The sequence below is a fragment of the Urocitellus parryii genome, chromosome 4 (genome assembly GCF_045843805.1).
Source record: "Urocitellus parryii isolate mUroPar1 chromosome 4, mUroPar1.hap1, whole genome shotgun sequence".
Taxonomy (NCBI): Eukaryota; Metazoa; Chordata; class Mammalia; order Rodentia; family Sciuridae; genus Urocitellus; species Urocitellus parryii.
Genome location: NC_135534.1, coordinates 10,969,774 through 10,990,664, shown reverse-complemented (window position 1 = coordinate 10,990,664; position 20,891 = coordinate 10,969,774). Strand labels below are relative to the sequence as shown.

At 52.5% G+C, this 20,891-nt stretch overlaps 3 protein-coding genes across 6 annotated transcripts; 1 reads left to right on the top strand and 2 right to left on the bottom strand.

The window, feature by feature from the left end:
• Positions 1–11: 11 nt before the first annotated feature.
• Eml3 (EMAP like 3) lies at positions 12–9,909 on the bottom strand. Of its 4 annotated transcripts, none has more exons than XM_026407524.2 (22): positions 9,625–9,909; positions 8,621–8,792; positions 8,284–8,544; positions 8,075–8,188; positions 6,741–6,811; positions 6,449–6,572; positions 6,055–6,225; positions 5,833–5,902; positions 5,640–5,750; positions 5,300–5,395; positions 4,653–4,808; positions 4,354–4,495; positions 3,815–3,966; positions 3,607–3,732; positions 3,392–3,523; positions 2,896–2,963; positions 2,321–2,409; positions 2,150–2,247; positions 1,720–1,807; positions 1,058–1,156; positions 654–784; positions 12–567 (listed from the first exon to the last, which is right to left on the bottom strand). In XM_026407524.2, exons 1-22 carry the CDS (start codon positions 9,644–9,646, stop codon positions 364–366), a joined length of 2,697 nt encoding a protein of 898 aa, XP_026263309.1. In that variant the 5' UTR covers positions 9,647–9,909; the 3' UTR covers positions 12–363. The 4 variants fall into 4 exon arrangements, with proteins under 4 accessions (XP_026263309.1, XP_026263311.1, XP_026263310.1 ...); XM_026407526.2 differs by having other exon boundaries at positions 6,449–6,569; XM_026407525.2 differs by having other exon boundaries at positions 8,284–8,541.
• Positions 9,910–10,126: 217 nt separating this feature from the next.
• Positions 10,127–12,247, top strand: Rom1 (retinal outer segment membrane protein 1). Its single transcript, XM_026407529.2, has 3 exons — positions 10,127–11,047; positions 11,454–11,700; positions 11,805–12,247. The coding sequence occupies exons 1-3, from the start codon at positions 10,458–10,460 to the stop codon at positions 12,000–12,002; spliced, it is 1,035 nt and encodes a 344-aa protein (XP_026263314.2). The 5' UTR covers positions 10,127–10,457; the 3' UTR covers positions 12,003–12,247.
• A 213-nt stretch (positions 12,248–12,460) lies between these two features.
• Positions 12,461–17,875, bottom strand: B3gat3 (beta-1,3-glucuronyltransferase 3). Its single transcript, XM_026407530.2, has 5 exons — positions 17,700–17,875; positions 15,711–15,885; positions 13,832–14,192; positions 13,353–13,643; positions 12,461–12,957 (listed from the first exon to the last, which is right to left on the bottom strand). The coding sequence occupies exons 1-5, from the start codon at positions 17,779–17,781 to the stop codon at positions 12,859–12,861; spliced, it is 1,008 nt and encodes a 335-aa protein (XP_026263315.1). The 5' UTR covers positions 17,782–17,875; the 3' UTR covers positions 12,461–12,858.
• Between the last annotated feature and the right edge of the window lie 3,016 nt (positions 17,876–20,891).

Below are 20,891 nucleotides of genomic sequence, written 5' to 3'. Positions count from 1 at the left end.
ATGGTCTGTTCTCCCTTACCCTTTCCGCACTCCTCTTTATTCCTTCATCCCCACCCCACAGGGTCCCAGAGGCGCCCAGCCGCGCCCCACGAAAGCACCGGGAAGCGACTTTGTTTTGTTTATTGCCCCTCAGCAGGCAGCGGGAGTCAGGGCCTGGGCTGGGGCTGCCCGGCTCAGCCAGCGGGTCTATACAGTGTGTGCAAGGGTGCCTTTTGCCCCCTCCAGGGAAATGCGCGATCGGGAATGTCTTGAAGTCGAGGAAAAGGTCGGCCCAGGAAAGGGTCGACCGGCGGTCCTGGGGGATTATTCCGGCAGGGCGGGGCCATGCCGCAGGGCCAGTGGGTCCTGTAAGGCAACGAATGGTCAGACATCGAGGGAGGAGGCGGGAGAGAGGGAGGGGGTTCGAGAGGGCGTGGCGGGCGACTGCCCGGCACCCCCAGCGCCCAGCACTCTCCACTGGAAGATGCTGGCGTCCTTGCCGCCTAGCGAGACGAGGTACGAGTCGTCATGCGTGAACCGGACACTGGTCACGTGGCTCCCGTGGCCCCCATACATGCGGCTCGGCGCCTAGGCCAGAAGAAAGGTTGGGTTGCAGTGGTGGGGGGGCCCGGGGAGCCAGACCACCCGTCCTTGGCGGCCCCCAGCAACCTCACCTTGGCGCGTGCACATGGGTACTGGAAGAGGTGCACTTTACAGAAGTCGTCGGCCACCGCCACCACGCGCTCGTTGTGGGAGCGGCACAGGGAGTTTATGTCTGTCCCATCAGAGCCGTCCGGCCACACGCCTAGCACAACGGCGGGCCTCAGCCTGGCATCTTCCCTACCACCACCCACGACTCCAAACTGCTCCATTTTCGGAGCTCAAGCTGCCACTGCCACCCACAGGCTGCGTTCCAGGCAATCCTTCCTGGTCCCCAGGGCTGGAGGGACCTCCCGGGTTGATCTGCGGGTTTCTTGCCACCCACCCAACACACACCCAGCATTCTGAGCCTAGAGCCGGCTCCAGCTTGTCTGCCCACCGCTCCTGCAGGGTTCTGGGTCCCCGCGCCCCTGCTTACCATAGACATGAAAGCCCAGTACACAGGTGTAGGTAGCCCATTCCCGGTCTCGGCTCTCATAGCGATTCCTCAGCAGCTTACAGCCTCCAGCCACGTCCCCTGGGGAGAGGGGAAGAGGGAGTCAAACTAACTCAGTTCTCATCCTGCCCTCAGTCAGGAAGTGCCAGGAAAGGCCTGGCTAGAAAGACTGGCTTATGGCCAGGTGACATGTGAATTGGTCACAGCGTAGATCCTCTAACCCCCACACCTGCAGAACCCAGGGTGAAACCCACCCTTGTGCTCCCTGAGTTCTTGCTGAAGTTCTAACAGCGTCTCATGAGTTCTTCTCCCTAGATAAGTCAGCCCCTCCACACCTACCCTGAGAAACTTTTCCAAAACAATCTTTTCTTAGTGCATTTTTCAACTCCCTCAAGTCCTTGTGGGAAGAAGACACATGGTGTGAAACTGCATGTGGTTTTTGTTTTTTTCAAATCACAGAATTCCTCCTATGTGGGTAATTCCAACTCCACTTTAACCCCATCTCCACTTCTGCATATGACAGCCCCTCTGCTTGAAGTGCCCCCAGGTATTCTCCTTCATCCCATCACAACCAGGAACCCCCCCACACAAATAAAACCTACTCCGATTATCCTCTTCCTATGTCCTCCCCCACTGCCACTCACAGTAAAGAATTTCATAGTCCCCAGAATTGGACATGATGAAGTTCCCATCCTTGGACCAGTCCAGGTGAGTAATGAAGCTGGAGTGACCCTAAGAACAGGATCAAGTTTGGTTGGTTGGTTTTGTTTTTGATACTGGGGATTGAACCCAGGGGCACTCAACCACTGAGCCACATCCCCAGTCATTTTTATATATTCAAAGACAGGATCTCCCTAAGTTGCTTAGGGCCTTGCTCAGTTGCTGAGGATAGCTTTGAACTTGCAATCCTCCTGCCTCAGGATTACAGGTGTGCACCATAGGTAGATCAGGAGTTTAAACAAAACAAAACAAATGTAACCATCACTTCCCATCCCCAGACACCCCTTTAATGTATCAGACCCCTGTGAGTATACCCATTGTTAGCATGCTCCAACCTCCACCCAGCTGCCTTACCACACAGCGGCCAAAGCGGCTGGACTTGGCACCATCACTGGAAACACTATAGATGTAGATCATGTTGTCATGGGAACCGATGGCTAGGTACAACCCATCTGCAAAGAGAGGCACTCAGAGAAAGAGAAGGGCCAGGGAAGGACCTGAGTCCAGGGTGGGGGTGTCTCCCACCTGGGCTGTACCGGACAACTGAGAGCTGTTCATTGCCATCAGTGACATCAGACACGATCTCTCTGGTCTCTGTGTCCAACACCAACCACCTGGAAGGAAGGGAGGGGGAGGAAGATAGGGAAGTGAAAAGGCAGGATGTGAGGATCCTCAGAGAGGCCCTGAGTAGGGTAGGGGGTGGCAAATCAACAACCTCAAAAAGGCTGTGATGTAGGAAAGAGGTCACCACTATAGTCTAAGCCTAGGAAAAGGGAAGGGCCTACCACAAGGACTTTGTGGAATTGGTAAGCCTGTCACTTCCCTGTGTTTGTCTCCCCTGGGCCTCTCCTATTGCACTGCTTCTCCATCCTGGGCTGCCACTTCCTCCACTCCCTGGGCCTGGATGAGGGAGTGGCTGGGGAAGGGGTGAAGACAATTATCCCAGAACAGGGGAAGAGAAGCAGTTTTCAGGGAGAAGCACCAAGGAATGGAAAGGCACATTTGGGCTCCTGAGCTGCCTCAGCCACTCTTGTCCCCTTTACCAGAAATCCTTCCCAAACCTCCCTGCTTTCCCTCCCAGGAGTCCTGGGCCCTCTCACCTCCCCGTGTTCAGTCCTACTGCCACGACTGCCCCACTCGGGTGGAAGTCAGCACAGAGACCTGTCTCCTGGGAGGGGAGAAGGTGAATTCAAGGTGCCTTTCTAGTGAGGGAACTTTCTTGCCATCTTGGTAACTTCAAAGCCTCCTTCTCCAAGGAGAAGATGGGGGAAGAGAGGGACAGAAGACCTATGATGGAGGCAAGGTCACTGGAGCCAAAAAAAGGGTGGTACTCAAAACCCCTAGCCACCAGAAGAAAGGCCGCTAGCTGTGCTATAAATTGACCACACAGTTGCTGGATCAAGAAGAGGCCTGAGGGGGCAATGCTCAGGGGCACTAGGGGCATCAGCTTTTACCAGTCAGTACAGAATATCTGAGTAGCCATACCAGTACAAACTGGCTACCTCTGGAGCACAGAAGGAGAAGCAATGTTGGGGAAGGAACGGCTACAGGAGTCATGGTGTGTGTGACACAGAGATCAGAGATATCTGGCTGTACCTTGAGGTCGATGCTCCAGGCAAGTGCATGGGCCTCCCCATCCCATAGGCAGAGCTGCCGGTCATGGCCACAGGTGAGGAAGCGGTTCTGGGAAGGATGTGTACAGAGACCCCAGAGCTCATCCGTGTGGCCCTGCAACACAGTATGACCTATCACCATGGTCCCTCCTCCAATACCTCTTCCCTCCCTCCTCCTCCTGCTCTCGGCCCCCCAACCTGGATCACAGGGGAGAAACCCTGAGCCAGATCTCCCCTCAGCAATGCATTCTTCGTGGTTCCCACTAGCAGCTCAGAACCAAGCCCTTCGGCAATGGCCCGCACAGCCCCAAAGTGTTCTGGAATCTGCAGAGTGGTAACAGAATGTCAAAAGCCTACTAACCATTCCTCTTCCTCCTTCCACCCTTGATCCCAGTCCAAGCCTCACCTCAGCTTCCTGGAGGGCCACCAACCCAGGCCCCCACTGTACCAACCGTCGGTCCCGCCCACCACCACTCAATACTGTCCCATCCCGACGGAGACACAGGGCGAAGATGGAACCTTCGTGAGCATGGGCCTGGGCCACAATTCCGTAGGTCTCTGTTGGCAAAGCCCCAGAGGTCATGATCTTGGGGTACAGATGAGTAATAAAAAAGGGTAACTTAGGCTGCCACAATAGACTAAGACTCCCAGCTAGAGTGTCTTCTGAATACTATCTCTGATCCTCAGGACTGCCAATGTGCCTATTATTCTTCCCATTTTACAGACAGGACAACCAAACTTAGAGAAGTGAGGTGACTTTCTGAGGTCAGAAAACTAGTGGCCAAACTAAGATCCAGCAGACCCAAAGCCCCAGCCCTCTCTTCTTTGCCATGCTGGCCCCAGAGAACTTCCAGCTCTCAAGATAAAAAGATGGGGCACCCTCTCCTCTGATCCTACAGACCCTCTGGGGTAAAAATGTTCCAGATGCCAGCCCCAATCACATACCTTTGGCCCCACCCCTGCCTGGGGTCCTGGCATCAGAGAGGCTCCGGCCCCAGGTGAGAATGTTCCCCTCTGAGTCCCCAGTGAGAATGTCTCCATCAGGAAGGAACACAAAGCAAGGGATAAACTTGGGTTTCTTGTATTTCTGGGGTAAGGACAGAGAGGAGGGGTCAAAGGGATGGGCAAAGACAAGAAGCCACAGGACAGTTGGGGGTTGGGGAGCCTTAAGGTCTACAATACCCAGACCAATCCTTCCAGCTCCACTCTTCCCCCTTACCACCTCTCACTCGTCCACATCTCACCCCAAAGACACCCTGTTTCCTGGCGAGGGTCCCATTCCCAGGAACCCCTGCTCCACCACTCCAGTTCCAGAAGTGGACATGAGATTTCCCACTGGTAACAATGCAGCTGCTGTCACGAGGGCTGAAGCCAACGGCCAGGACTGAGTCATTTGTACTCTGAAGGGAAGACACTAGATTCAGCCACCCCAACCCCTGTGCACCTTCCATCTCCTTGAGTCTTCAATCTGCATCCTGACAGAATACAACTGGCCTGCAGAAGCCCAGCAGCCTGAGCACAGCCCTTCCTTCATGACCTGAGCTGAGTATATAGCCCAGAACTACAGCACTTGCCTAGCATGCTAAAGGCCTCCCAAGAAGGCCATTCCCAGTGCCACAAAGAAAAAAAAAAAAAGTCCCTGGTTCCTTAAGAGTTTGAATCCCTATGACTTCTGATTAATCACACTATGCCTCCTGAGGACAGAACTCCCATAGTCCCCATTTCACAGATGGACAAACCAAGGCTCAAAAAGGCTAGGAGGTTTGCCCCCAAGTGACCCAGCAAGAAAGGAAGTAAATGCACAAATAAGTCTGGAGCTCTCTGTACTCTACCAGTACCAACCTACCCCACCCTCAACCTTAAGACCCTGGAGGCCACCTGGACTCCTCACCTTGATCTCAGCCAGCTTCATTCCCCGGCTACAGTCCCACACTGACAGCATGTGCTCATTGGAATCATCCACCACACAAAGAAAAGCACCCTGATCCTGAGGATGAGGGGACACATAAGAGGAACTATGAGAGCACTGGAGATCTGGGGGTTCATGGTCATTAGGCAGGGGTTGCTATTACAGATGAGGAGGACAGAAGTTGACATATGTTCCTTTCTCAGGAGAACTGGCTGAGCAGGGCTCAGGAAGACCAGAACTTCTGAGGGTTCCTGGTGAAGTAGAAGAGTGGAGTCCCTGGGCAAGAAATAGGGGTCTGGAGGCTTCTTTGGAGTCAGCTCACCACTGCTGAAAAGGCCAGAGCCCCAACACCACGCTCAAAGGCCCCCAGTCCAATCTCCTGCAGCTTCAGCAGGGTCTCTGAGTCCCAGATGTGAACCACAGGCTGCAGGGGCTAGAGGAGGGGAAGGAGTTAGGGCTGTGCAGAAAAACTGGGCTGGGATTTCATCCTGTCTGCACAGTGTTCCACTACTTACCTTCCCATCCTTGTCCACTCCAGCTGTCTGTCCCGAGGCTACACGAACACCATCAGGGTGAACAGCAAGGCTAAGTGGGAGAGGAAACACTCTAGGGAAGGGAGTCTCTCTCAAGAGCAATCAAGACAACTCCTTGCTTGCAACTGTCTCTCCTGCTCCTCCACACCCAGCCAGAGCCCTTTTCCTACCAAGACCACCATCCCCACGCCTCAGGCCCCTCACCAGCGAACGCAGTCTGTGTGTCCCCGGTAATGTCTCTGGCCACCACCTCCAGGACCCCCTGGGCCTCCCCCAGGCCGATACAGCACCACCACACAGGCAATGAAGTAGACCACTTCCCCAGAGCGCAGCACAAACAGATTAGAGCGGGAGTCACGACCCCTGTACCCATAACTGGAGTGGGGAACAAGGTCAAGGAAAGGGTCGGATCAAGAGCAGGAGAGGAAGAGGGAGGAAGCTAGAGCTTCTGGCTAGCAGCACAACTGGCAGAAGGCTGGCAGGGAAATTTCCAGGGAGCTCCCTGCCCCCCACTGATCCAGGAAGAAACTGTTAGGAATGGCACAGGGTCCCAAGATGGGAAAGGGAGGTTCCCATGGGACTGGAGGGGATAGGATACACCCAGTCCAGGCTGAGGGTCTCCGGGGGTGGGCCACTGGGCAGCTCCTCAAGGCTGCGGATGCCAGACGGGATGTACATGGTAATGGGGCGACCACGAAGGAACATTTTCACTGAGATGCCTTCTATAGAGAAAAGGGGGGTGTTAACCATCACCTTACAGCCCCCTCCCAGAAAGCCAGAGCAGAACTCCACCCACCACATCTCACAGATCCCCCCAAACAGCTCCTGGGGCTACAGCCCAAACCCTAATATGGTAACCTAACTTCTTCCCTCCATCCCTCTGTACATACCCAAATTGTAATTGCTCCTCCTTGATCCAGGACCCCCAGGGCTGGATAGAGGGTCTTTGCCCCCCCCGCGGCTGTTTGGAAGAGTGAAAAATATAGGGACGAGGGTCAGGACACAAGAGACCAGTTCCTCTAGAGATCAGTCACCCCTGTTTGGGATTTTCATGGTATCAGGCCTAGAGTAGATGGGGACTTTTTACTTCTTCCACATGAGATGAGAAGACAAGGCCACAAAGCTTGTAGGAGGATGTATGGGCCAGTGACCTTTCCTTCAGTCCTCCAAGCCTCTGGCTATCAACCTTTTTTTGGGGGCAGTACTGTGGATTTAATCCAGGAGTACGTAACCACTGAACCACATCCCCAGCCCTTTTCATATTTTATTTTGAGACAGGGTTTTGCTAAGTTGCTTGGGGCCTCACTAAGTTGCTGAGACTAGCTTTGAACTCATGATCCTCCTGCCTCAGCCTCTGAGCCTCTAGGATTACAGGTGTATGCCATGGTGCCCAGCAATTTTTTTTTAAATTTTATTTCATGTAGTGCTAGGGATGGAGCTTAGAGCCTCACCACATGTTAGGCAAGTGCTCTATCCCCAGACCATAATTATTGACCTTTTTATTTCCCCATCTGTAAAACAGAGCTAAAGTGAATCCAAATATATACCAGCCCTGCCTTTCAAGTATCTGGGAAATAAGGAAGAAAGTTCTTATCTTTGAAGAGGAAAGTGATGGGTGAATTCCAGAGATCCTGTATTTGGATGATATCTCTTCAGAGAATAAAGTGGAGACCAAGGAGAGACACGGCTAACACGAACATCCAGGTACACACTGAAATAGCTATGTGCAGTCACTAAGCTACCCGCTTTTCTCTAGAAGAAAGTTGATCTGTACTTGATACATTCTGAGGAAAGGGCAAACCAAAGCTCTGAGGACAGTCATCCATGAAAATCATGACAGCTTTTAGAAAAAACTCCAGGAATCTTGGAAGGTATATTGTGATATGGTAAAATGGGAAGGGGAATGGAATCAAGAAGAGTTGGGTTCAAATCTGGACTCTAGCTATGTGATCTCAGGTAAATGACTTACCCTCTCTGAGCCTGCTCCCTCACCTGTGCAATGGATAGCATGAGACCACCTACCTCCCAATATATTGTAGGGACTGAATGAGATGGAGGGTTTAACACAGGACCTGATGATACACAGCAGGTGCCCACAGGAGTGTCTTTCTTCCTGTTGGGCAATGAGATCCCCAATCCCACATAGGGAAGTTAGGTGAGGGATGTGGAAATCAAGAAAGAACCAGAGCCTGGGGTGCGTGTGTTGACGGGGAGCCTTGCCCACCTCTCTGTGCTCCCTGACCGCAATAACAGGTTGGCGGAGGATGCTGCCTTCCTGGAGAGTTTCTGTCGGGGCCGCTCTGAGGGGGATGAAGAGGAGGAAGAATTTCTCCGTGGCCTGATGGGAGCAAAGTGAGCAGGTGAAGGTCATGACCTCCAGTCACGCCCCCAAATTCTCACACCCCTTCCCAACTTTTGCCACAAGACACCTACGTTTCAGTACGCTGTGGGGGCTGCACAGGCCTGAGAATCCCAGGGGGGCCAGGGGAGCCAGCCCCACTGCTGCTGCTGCCGCCTCCTTCAGACTGGGTCCCACTAGGCTCCTCGCTGCCCCCTTGAGAGGCTGGGGGCCCATTGCTTAGACAAGGGGGCTCAGGGGATGGCTCCATCTCCACCTCTGTCTCCGTCTGGGTGCCTCGGCTCACCAAGGACAGGCTGCATGTGGGTGGTAGTCCTGGGGGCGCTGCAGGGCTGCTGGGAAGACAGCGAATCAACCTGATGCCTAGGAGGCCCAGGAAAGAGGAGGAAGGGAATGTGCCAACATGCATACCTGTCCCTCATAGGAGCTAGTGTGCCATAGCCCTGCAGAGAGGTGGGGGTGCCCTGCAGCCGCAGGAGGCGAAGGGCTTCTGCAAGTGCTGCCTTTACCAGCTCCATCTCCTCCTCCTGAACCCGAAGCCTCTGGTTCAGGGACTGCAAGGTGTCCTGAGCAGGGCCCTCACCTGGGAAAGGGGCAAGAAGCACTCAGAATGTGCTGCCACTTGGAGAAGAGGTTGAGGGGATTCTATCCTCCAACATCCTTACATTTGCCCAGTAGTACTGCCCCTTTCAAGCAGCCCCAGGCTTGGAGGCTCCTCCAGAGAGAAGGAGAAGGTCCAGAGGGGAGGAGAAGGCTGTAGAGGACCAAGGGCCTCCTTCTGGCAGGAGAGGCAGGGAGTCTGGCAAAGTGCCCTTCCTGCTGCCTTCTCAGCCTCCGCAAAGAGGGAGTACCATGGAGTACCAGGGGTGAAATATGGAGTACTGCCGAAGACCGTGGGAACCACGGATCCGCGGTACCGACCGCAGTCCTTGCACCCCCACAGAAAGCTCAGGTCTCCATTAAAAGCAATATCACCCGAGCTGGAGACATCCATAGAGAAGAGGGGACAGGACAGTAGTCATACTTAGGACCCACAGTACAAGAAAAGAGATCGAGAGTGACGGGACAAGGGGCAATGGTGACTAATAGTCATTGTGAGCGTCCCAGTGTAATAGTGGGGGTCCGAAGTAAAAAGACCCGGAATACCATGGGAAGAGGCCCGGAGTAACAGGGAACAGCGAAACTTCGGGGACCCAGAGTAACATGGAAGGTAGAATGACGTTAGGGAAATCCGAAATGACAGCAGGAGAACCCAAGGAACTAGGTGGGCAACCTGGGGAACTGTGGAGGATGTTCAGAGCCCCTGAAGCGGAGGAGCACGCGGGCATGCCACCAGACAGCCGTCCTGCACTGGCAGCGCCCGACGGGCCGGCGCTCCGGGAAGGGGCACGCCGCCCGCCCCGCCCCGTACTCACCGGGCCCCGAGGCCCTGTCCATCCGGCCCCCGGTTTGCTGCGAGCGGCAGCGGCGGAGGCGTCTAAGCCGCGGGGGCCATGGCCGGGGAGAGGGGAAGGGGAAGCACCCCGGGGCGCGCGCGACGGCGTGCCGTGCCACCCCCCGGGGGCGCTGTCGGGCGCAGGGAAAGGGCCTGGAGGGGGCGCTGTGGGGCCGGGGCCACAGTCGCTGGGGCCCGCCGGGGCCTCCGACTCTCCCGGGGCCGCTCTCGGCTCCCGGGGGTGGGGTGGCGGGGCCGTCCCGGGCCCCAGCTCCGCTGCACAAACAGGCGCCGGACGCGGAGCCGCCAGGAAGCGCGGGAGGGGGGGCGGGCCCGAGGGGGGGCCGGGCTGCCTGGTAACCCCTCCCTGTCCGGGCCTTGTCGCTCAGTACGGGGGCGGGGCCAGTCGGCTGACCCCTCACTCCCTGCCCATCTGCGGTCTCCAGGCCCTTCCGGGATCCCCGCCCCTGGGCTTTCAGGGATCCCGGAGGGAGCCGGCCTGAGCTCTCCGCCCCCAGCCCCTAACCCCGTTGGACCGAGCGGACCAAACCCCCCCATTTCCGTGAAGGGGCAGGGGCGGGGTCATGAAGTGGGCCCTTTGCCCGGGGGCGGAGCTTTTCCTGAGGGGGCAAGGCCAAGGCATCCCGAATTGGGGCTGGTGGAAGGTTATTAAAGCTGGGGTGGGAGGATGCGCAGGGTATTGGGGTCAGAGTGGCATTAGCCCAGCTCAAGCCGGGCTGAGCTGACTCAGCATCCTGTCCCCCGCCAACCCCAACTCCGACGGCTCTGTACTCCCTCGGGCAGCGATGGGAGATGGCGCCGGTGTTGCCCCTGGGGCTGCCCCTCCAGTCCCGCATACGACTGGCTCAAGGGCTCTGGCTCCTCTCCAGGTTGTTGGCACTGGCCGGTGGCCTCACCCTCCTCTGTAGCAGCCACCTCCTTGTCCAGCTGCAGTACCTTGGAACCTTCCTGGCTCCCTCCTGCCCATTCTCTGCCTTGCCCCAGGTTGCCCTGGTAGCGGGTGCAGTGGCTCTGGGCACAGGACTGGGGGGTGCAGGAGCCAGCAGGGCAAGTCTGGACGCAGCTCGATACCCTCCCTGGCGAGGGGTCCTGGGCCGGTTGCTGGCGGCTGGCACTGTTGGAGGCGGGGGACTCCTGGTCTTTGCCCTGGGGCTAGCTCTGGGTTTGCCTATGAGTCTGGATGAGGGGCTGGAGGAGGGTCTGGGGACTGCCTTGACTCGCTACAAGGACACAGAGGTACCTGGGCACTGTCATGCCAAGCTGCTGATGGATGAACTGCAGCTGAGGCACCACTGCTGCGGGCGCCATGGCTACAAGGATTGGTTTGGAGTCCAGTGGGTTAGCAACCGTTACCTGGACCCCAGTGACCAGGACGTGGTTAAGTGAGTGATATGCTTCTCTCTTTCTTCCTTCTTCTCCCTAGGTAGATACCCTCCTGCTACCTTGAAACCGCACCTCTCACTACGCAGGCACATAGTAGAGCACAGTGGTTGAGAGAAAGAATTATAGCTCTACCATTTATCAGTTGTGCACCCAGGGTATGTTGCCAAAGTACTCTGGACCCATTTACTCATCTGTAAAACTCATCTGAGATAACAGTACCCGTCTTATAGACAAGTACCTACCTTAGAGTTGTTGTGAAGATAAATGAATTATGCATGCCTGGTGCATAGTAAAGCAGACGGTAAATGTTTTACTATCTTTTTTCTCTTCTCAACCCTGCAGCCCTCAGTTTTCCTACAGACCTGTCTGTAGACATCCTAACACTCCTGCCTCCTCCTCTTGCAGCCGAATCCAGAGTAATGTGGAAGGCCTGTACCTGACAGATGGGGTTCCCTTTTCCTGCTGCAACCCCCACTCCCCCCGGCCTTGCCTGCAAAGCCAACTCTCAGACCCCTATGCCCACCCTCTCTTCGATCCCCGACAGCCCAACCTAAACCTCTGGGCCCAAGGGTGTCACCAGGTGTTGCTGGGCCACCTGCAGAGCTTGGCAAGCACACTGGGAAGCATGCTGGCTGTCACCTTCTTGCTGCAGGTGAGTAAGCACAGTGTCCAAGGCCTCCTTTCAGCTGGGACTCCACTGTGTCTCCAACTGTCCTAGGAAGCATTGGCCCACTCTTTTCCCTGGCTTTCCCACAGGCTCTGGTGCTCCTCAGCCTGCGGTACCTGCAGACAGCGCTGGAGGGGCTTGGAGGGGTCATCGATGCAGAAGAAGAGACCCAGGGCTATCTGTTTCCTGGTGGGCTGAAAACAGCATGGCTACAGGGAGGGGTTGCCCACAGAGCAGCGCCTGAGAAAACCCCACCAGAAGAAGTACCTCCCAAGGAGTTGGGATAGGGGTTGGGGAAGGGGAAGAGGGACAGATAGATGGACAAGTGTGGAAAACTCACAACTCCTTACCAGGGCTTCAGGTAGGGTCCTGGAATAAGAGGTGTTAAGTATAGTAAGCAAGCTAGAGTGGGGTGAGGGAGAAAACCAGGTGTTCTAGGGCGTAGCCCTTGAAGCAAGAATCACCAGCCATCAGAAAAGAACAGGATGACAGGAAAGTGACACAGGAAGACTGGAGAGTGCTTTGGATATATAGATTTAATAAAGCTTTTGGATGGAAGCCACTGATCTTTCTTATTAGGGGGCTAAGAGCCCTGAAAGAATTGATTTCTGTCTGAAGGAGAAGTCAGTACTCCAAATTTCTGACCCTGACCATGGCTTGGCCTGTAGGAACAGGTACCCACTTCTCTAAGGACGAGAAAGAACAAGGATGAGATGTGCCGAGTAAAGAAAAACAAGAGGCCCCACCAGGTTGAGATTCTTTATTCTGGAGGTAGGAGGGGGGTCCGCATGCTCAAGTGGGGAGGGTCCAGCCCAGCTCCTTCAGCCCCCAAGTGTATACCCAGCCCCAATAAGTTACCCGGTTCCTTAGCCACCCTCCCTCCCAAGTCCATCTGTCCTTTTGCTCTACCCCAGACAGGGCTGACCTGGCTCAACACAAGGGCCGCTTGTCCCCAGCCTTGTGGGCAGTGTCACATGGCAGGCTGAAGGAGGGGAGGAGCAGCTGGGCCATGCCCTAGGGCTGGAGGGGCTGCCTCTGGCTCTCAGGGGTCAGGATTTGGAAAACCACATCCTGGGCAGGCCATGTGCCCAGTCCCACAAGGTCTGTGCCTAAAATAAGGTGGAAGTCAGGGTGGGGCTGCCATTACACCTCAATGGCAGGGTCTGAGCCCCGGCCCTGCCGCTGTAGCTGCTCCTCCTGCTTCATCTTGGGTTTCTCTGTCCGTGTATGCCACACCAGTACCTGTACGGGAGGGTTTCAGTTAGAGCTGGATCTAGCTGTGGCTTAGCTTCTGGGGCCATCGGGGTAGAATGGATTCTCTGACTCCTCTACCTTCACAGTGTTGTCTGCAAAATGTGAAGGGCTGGGAATGGGGCTGACTTTCATGCCTCTAAAATGGGGCTTTGTCCCTTAACCCTTTCTGTGCCACATAGGTTTCCAGGATTGTGGGAGATGCATAGCAGAAGACCACTGTCCCTCCCTGGCTCCCAGCTGCCCCTTCATTAGAGTAAGCAAGGTTGATTAGAAAGCTGTTAAGTTCTCTCCTTGTTCAAACACCCATTCCCATGATTTCACCCCACTTTTCCCATCCTATCCATCCCATAGCCAAGTTTCTGTGCCTACCTCCACCCCCTTACCCGAGTGCAATTGGCAGCCCGTGGCTCTAAGTCCTTGGGATCCACTAGATGGCTCAGAAGACTGCTCTCCAGGTGTCCTCGGGGAGCAGTAGCATCAAACTGGGCACTGGGCTTAGCCAACAGCAAGGGCAGAGCAACAGCAAATCCCGCCATATCCACGGGGAAGGGCCTGTTGGGCTCCCATGCTGTGTGGAAGCCCACAACCCGGCCGTCCTGTACCCGAGGGCCCTCGAATCGCAGACCGCCCACCAGCCCCACGGGCCACACTGAGACACCACGAGTCCAGCGCATCTAACAGAGGTCAGGAGAGAAGAAACAGAGAACAGGTAGCCAAGGGGAAACAGAAAGAACCACTTGGCTCACTCCGCCCCACTGGTTCCTGCTCCTCACCCAGCAGCCTACAGCAACACTGGTAATCAAGGAAATCGATGAAGCTGGTGCCACCTGGTCTCCTTCCCCATCCCCATCCCAGTGCTCACCTCCTCAAAGAGCTCCCGGCTATAGGTGTTGTCATCATCAGCAAAGTACACGACTCCCTGGGTCCCTGGTGGCGGTGGGTCCTTCTCCCCCCCCACGGCGCCCCCTCTGCCCCGAAGCCACTCCAGGGCCTTGTTCCGCTGCTCTACACCACGGGGGCGAACCCAGCCTGGCTCGCCTTCCCGAAGCCGCTGGGCCTTGGGGGTAAGGACAGCCAGGTGTGTGAAGAGGAGGCCAGAGGCAGACAGCAGCCCCGAAACCAGTGGGGTAGGGCCATCGGAGTCCTCCACCAACAACCAGTGCAGCCGGGGAACCAGGCTCAGGGTCTGGGACAGCCTCACCAGTTCTGCCTTCTGCACCAGCCTGCAGGGGAAAAATGCAGGAAGGAAAGGGGCAGGTACTGTTGGCCCACTTCAGCCAGGACAGCAACTGATAGCTTCTCTTGCTGGCCTCTCCCCTGGCTTTTCCCAACTCCCTCTTTCTTGACTGTTAGCTCCATGCTGACATTCACCTGCCCTGTTCTTCCAGTCCATACTGGTCACCCACTCACCTCCAGAACTCTAGCTGGGGGACTATAAAAATTAAGGGTATAGTCTTTGGCATCAGACTGGGTTGGAATACCAGCTTAGCAACTTAAGTGAGATACCATGGAAATGGCTCTATCTGAGCCTCAAATTTATTCAGTTGTAAAATGGGAATACTGATGTTCTAAAATGTAAAGAAGATAATGACCTTTTTGGCTTTTGTTTTTTTGAGACAGGGTCTGACAGTTGATTAGGACAGTTGCTGAGGTTGGGCTTTAACTTGTGATCATCCTGCCTCAGCCTCTGGAGTTGCATGGCATTTTAAGCTTGTGCTACCATAACCAGCTAAGATCATGACATTTTTTTTCTTGTGGTGGTGTTGGGGATTGAACCCACCACCTTATGCATGCAAGGCAAACACTCTATCAGCTGAGCTCTTTTCCAGCCCAAGATAATGACTTTTTTAAAACACCAGTAGACCAGGGTCTTTTCCTTCTGTGCTGGGTTTCCAGGGAGTGGAATTTTAGAGGAGCCCTTTGGCTCATTACTCTTCACGGAAGGAAGAAAGATTGATTCGATTTTAGAGAAGGCATTGGGGATGTGAGGTTCAGCCTCTTCTGAGCTTCTATATCATTCAGATCTGTCTGCGTTCCCCAAGGTTGGTGGTGTGTGTGAAGATGGCCTCTAGAGCCACCTGGGCCTAGAGGGGTCAACCATTTGATTCCAGGGAGGCATGTTTAACAGGCCCTCTTGGCTACAGATACAAAACCACATTCCAAAATTGGTTTTATCAGTAGAAAAACTACATTTTTGATTTAAAACAAAGCAATGTAAAGCATTCAGCACAGTGCCTGGTAAAGAGCAATACACTGTAAACAACAGCTTGTGGAAACATCTCTAGACTCTAGTGTTACTGTCCAACCTCTTCCTACATTTTTATATGATGCAGAAAATCAAACCCACGGTCTTAGATCATACTAGCCAAGAGCTCTGTCACTGAGCTACATTCCCAGCACTCTTCTTTAATTTAGTCAGGGTTTTATAAACTTCTCCACCATTGGATCACCAAGAAGAGTTAATTCATTGGCAAGCTCAAAATTTATTTGAAACTTTGTATTTGTATCTTATAAATTAGAAGGAATTTTATAATCTGTGTCCTAGTGTGTTCTTATCTACTTTAATAGAAAAACAACCATTTTCCCATAGATCTTTTGAGTAAAGATATGGTTCCTTTATCCACGTATTTGGCATGCTCTACTTTAAAGTAACATTCCTCTAGCCCAGTACCTCCCCAAATTCATCATCAACCCCAATTTCTTGGTTGAAGGAACCCTCTTGGGTAAGCCAAAGCCCATACCTGGCGTAGGTGGGGGTAATGACATAGATAGTAGGCAGGGCCTCAGGTTCAGGGGGCTGGGCAGGGGCTGGGGGTGGGCGACGGAGATCAGCTTGCAGCTCAGAAATCCTCAGATCCTTCTGCCGAAGCTGCTCAGCAGCTGCCCGCAGGGGAGGGAGACAATCACATGGCTGGCCTGGTCCCAGGAAGCACCAATAAGGAAAGGGAGTGGGGGGGCAGAGAAACACAAGTTTGTTCAGCAACCCAAAGGGCCAAAAACTTCCTCTTTAACCTCTAGCCAATGCAGGACCTCCCCTTACAACTTCTTTTTTGTTCCTTTGTGGTGCTAGGGGTCAAACCACAGCCTTAGCACAAGTTAGGCAAGCATTCTACCAAGGAGCTACATCCCCAGTCTATGACTTTTAGCCTTATTCTATTCCTCTGGTGGTGGGGAACTCACTGCCTCAAATTAGCAGCCTCTCTCCACCTTCTTCTTCTTCTTTTTTTTTTTTTTTTTTTTTTTTTTGGTACCAGGGATTGAACCCAGGGTGCTTAATCACTGAGCCATATCCCTAGCTGTTTTTATTTTTTTTAATTTTGAGACAGGGTCTGGTTAACTTGCTTAGGGTCTCACTAAGTTGCTGAGGCTGGCTTTGAACTTGGGATCCTCCTGCCTTAGTCTCCCCAGCCACTGGAATTACAGGTATGTGCCAACATGTCTGGTCCCTCCACATTTAAAAGTCCATCTGTTACATTTTTTTGTGTGTGGCACTGGTGAACCCAGGGCCTTGTACATTCTAGACAAGTGCTTTACCAGAGCTATTTCTCAGTCCTGTTACAATTTTTATTTTGATATTGAGTCGGTTATCTGTGCTATCCTTTCTATCTACTAACCCTAATTTTACTGTTCTTAATTTTTACCTTCTGGAATTATAAGAAACAGGTCTTTAACTAGGACAGTCTCTCTCTCTCCTTTTTTTTTTTTTTTTTCTTTTCTTCTCTTGGTGCAGGGGATTAATTCTTAGGTCTCAAGCATGGTAAGTAAGCACTCTACCACTGAGCTGCATCCCCAGGCTTTTATTTGCTGTATCCCCTTAGGTGCTGGGGATACAGCAGGGAATAAAACTAAGTCTCTCAGGCCGGAACTTGTGATCCTCCTGCTTCAGACTCCTGAGCAGCTAGAATGAGAGGCATGTCCCACTACTCCCAACCAGACTGTCTCAAATACCTGAGGATCACGAAGTGGCACTCTCCCTAAATCCCTGTATAAGAGGAAGGTTTCAATCTGCTCCCTTAATGACGACCAAACACTTGTCATTAAATTCACTGATTCCATCATTGGATAAATATTTATTGAATAGTCCTCCTAGGAGGCACTGCCTTAGGTGCTGGGGATACAGCAGGGAATAAAACAGACACAGTCCCTGCCCTCACGGAGCTTTCACTTTACTTGAGAAAGCAGACACTAAGCAAAGAAATAAATTAATAAATCACTACAGAATGTGATAAAGGCCATGGAGGAAATAGAGAATAGAAGGGAGTCAGCAGTAATAAAGGTGGTCAGGTAAGGCCTCTCCGACGAGGTGACATCCAAGCTAAAGAACGAGAAAGAAGCGGCCTAAGGGCAAGGAGAAAAGCGCCGCAGGCAGAGGGAGGAGGTTAAGAGCTTAAGAGGACGCTGAGCACGGGGTTCTCAGGAAACTGACAGTGAGCCAGTCTAGCTGAAGCAGAGGGAAGCAGAGGGAAGCAGAGGGGAAATGGGGTTTGGCCGGAGGGTGGCCGCAGAATCATGCGGGGCCTTGCAGGCTCTGGGAAGGAGTCTGGATTTCATCCGAGGTGCGGCGGGAAGCCGCGGAGCGTTCTAGAGGGTAGTGCACCGCGGCCGCAGAGGGCTGTCCAGAGGGCCGAGCGGGATGAATGATGTCTGCGCGGGGTTCCTCCCCAGGGCGGGATGCGCGGCGGCCGGCGCCCTCGGGCCGGCCCGCCGCACCCCTGCCCCGCCCCGCTCACCGAGCTGCACCAGCGCGTAGAGGAGGCCGGCGATCGACACCAGGAAGTAGGCGAGAAACACGTTCTTCAGCTTCAGCTTCATGGCCGCGCCGCCGCGGGCGCCCGCGCTGGCGGGGTCCGGCGGGGAGGAGGGGCCCCCGCCTCAGCCCGCCGGCCCGCAGGCCCCGCCCTCGAAGCGGCCCCGCCCTGCGTCCCACCCTCCTCGCGCTCCTAGACCATCTCCCGGGAGCTGGGTCTGGCTGCGCCGCCCGGAGCCTGCTTCCGGTCATCGGTGGCTCCTCGCCGACTTAATTTCCGGGCCCACAGGTAGGTTCCGGGAATCACGGGACGGTGACGTCACATCCGCCATGTGGAACACGTGAGGCCGGCCGTCAGAAAGCCGGGTGGGAGCGCATGGGACCGACTTCCAGTCCCAGCACTTGAACATGGAATTGCATAAGGAATCCAGCCCCTGCGCCCAGTTTTTCTGTGCAGATTCATTCACGGCTCAGTGGTGACATCCGTTAATAGTTACACAACACTTGTTATACTAATGAATGAAATCTAGGGCCTCTCCGGTTCCCTGGGTGTCTTATATAATCCTCACTGTAATCCTTAGGTGGTATTGTCTCATTTTATAGATAAGAAACCGAAGTTGATAAAATTGGTGTTAATGCCATCGGGCAGTTTTCTTAAATACTCATCTCCAGAATATTGTTTCCTTTGACCCACTGGGTTTTGGGGTTTGTATTTTTTTTTTTTTCCCAAACCTACTGTTTTTCAGCAGACTATTATGAGTCTCCATTTCAGGGAATTCAAGAATTGTTTCCTGAGCTAGGGAATTCCAGGAACACATCCTTTACCACCTCACAAACATAAACCACCCTTAGTAGTCATTTTTCTTCAGAGACAAAACAGGTTCTTGTGAAACAATCATGATCCTAAGATGTGGTCAGTGTGGAAGATGCAGTCGCCTGGGCGGCGCAAGCCTGTAATCCCAACGGTTAGACAGGCGGAGGCAGGAGAATTGCAAGATCAAAACCAGCCCCAGCAAAAAAAGGAGGCAGTAAGCACCTCAGTGAGTCCCTGTCTCTAAATACAAATACAAAATAGAGATAGAGCTGGGGATGAGGCTCAGTGGTTGAGTGTCCCTGAGTTCAGTCCCACCCCTCCCCCCCCAAAAAAGAAAGAAGCTCTTCTTGTCACTAAAACAATGGGAGACTTTAGTTTCTTAAGTGATACATAATATAAAAATTGTATAAATTTAAGGGATACCTGATGTTTCAATACATGTATACATTGTGTAATGATTGAAATCAGGATAAACCTTTCTTCTCAGTGATCATTTATTGGTGAAAATACTCAAAAATATTTTGATTTCTTTTTCTTCTAAAAAATATTTGTTCGGTACATTATCTATAGTCCCCTAGTATGAAATAAAATATCAGAACTTTTTCTGCTAACTACAACAGAGTTAAGGCAACTTCCCAGCTGGGTATGGTAGCAGCCCAGGTCTGTAATCCTAGCTCCTGGGAGGCTGAAGCAGGATGGTGGCAAGTTGGTGGACAGCCTGGGGAATTTACAAAACCCTGTCTCAAAATAAAAATATAAGAGCTTGGGGTGTAGCTCAGTGGTAGAGCACTTCTGGGTTTAATCCCCAGTACAGCAAAAAATAACACATTTAAAAAAAAAATCAAATTTCTCTCTCTCTTTTTCCCCCAAACCCCAATGTTATCTCCCCCCATTTTAGGGCACATGGAAATTGAACCCAGAGCCTCAGACATACTAACGAAGTGTTCTAGTACTGAGCCAATCCCCAAGCCCTAGTCTTTGAAACAGGGTCTGGGTATATTGCACAGGGTGAATTCCTGGGCTCAAGCACACCTACCACTTAAACCTCCATAGTAGTTGAGACTATGGGCTCTTGATCTTAATAGTCTGCTTTGCAGTGCTAGGGATTGAACTCACAGTTTTACACGTTAGGCAGGTAAGTGCCATACATTGGGCTACATGTCTACTGCCCCTCCAACAATGGGAGACTTAGTAGTACTGGGGATTGAACCCAGAGGTGCTCTACCAGTAAGTTGCATCCCTAGCCCTTCACTTTTTCTTTTTTAACTTTTTTTTTTACACAAATGGAGCCCAACTTTTCACTTCTCTGGTTGTACATGATGTAGTCACACCATTCATACAAGCATACCCAAAGAGTAATAATAATGTCCAACTCATTCCACCATCTCCCCCCAAAACCCCATCTACTCCCTCCCCTCTGTCCAATCCAAAATTCCTCCATTCTTTTACATTCCACTCCCCATTATGGATCAGCATCCACTTATCAAAGAAAACATTTAGCCTTGGTTTTCGGGGATTGGCTTACTTCACTTAGCATATTCTTCAACTCCATTTACCTGTAAATGCCATAATTTCATTCTTCTTAAAGGCTGAGTAATATTCCATTGTGTATATATACATCACAGTTTCTTTATCCATTCATCTATTGAAGGGCATGTAGGTTGGTTCCACAGTTTAGCTATTATGAATGGAGCCGCCATAAACATTGAAATGGCTGTGCCAGTGTAATATGCCGATTTTAAGTCCTTTGGGTATAGACAGGAGTGAGACAGCTGGGTCAATGGGTCAAATGATTCCAAAGTTTTCTAAGGAATCTCCATGTGTACCATTTTACAATCCCACCAGCAATGAATCAGTGTATCTTTTCCCCCACATCATCACCAGCACTTATTGTTGCTTGAATCCTTGATGATTGCCATTCTGACTGGAGATGAAATCTGTCTTGATTTGCATTTCTCTTAATTGCTAGAGATGTTGAGCATTTTTTTTTGTATATTTGTTGATTAATATATCTTCTGTGAAGTATCTGCTCATCTCCTTAGATCATTTATTGATTATTAGTTCTTTTGATGTTAAGTTTTTGGAGTTCTTTATATACCCTGGAGATCAGTGCTCTGATGTGCATGTGGTAAAAAGATTTTCTCCCATTCTGTTGGTTCTCTCTTCACATTGTTTCCTTTGCTGCAACATATTTTAGAATCCATCCTATTTATTAATTCTTGATTTTATTTCTTGTGCTTTAGGAGTCTTTTGTTAAGGAAGTCAGGTCCTAAGCTGATATAAAGACTTGGGCCTGCTTTTTCTTCTATTAAGTGCAATCTCTGGTCTAATCCCTAGGCCCTTGATCTACTTTGAGTTTTG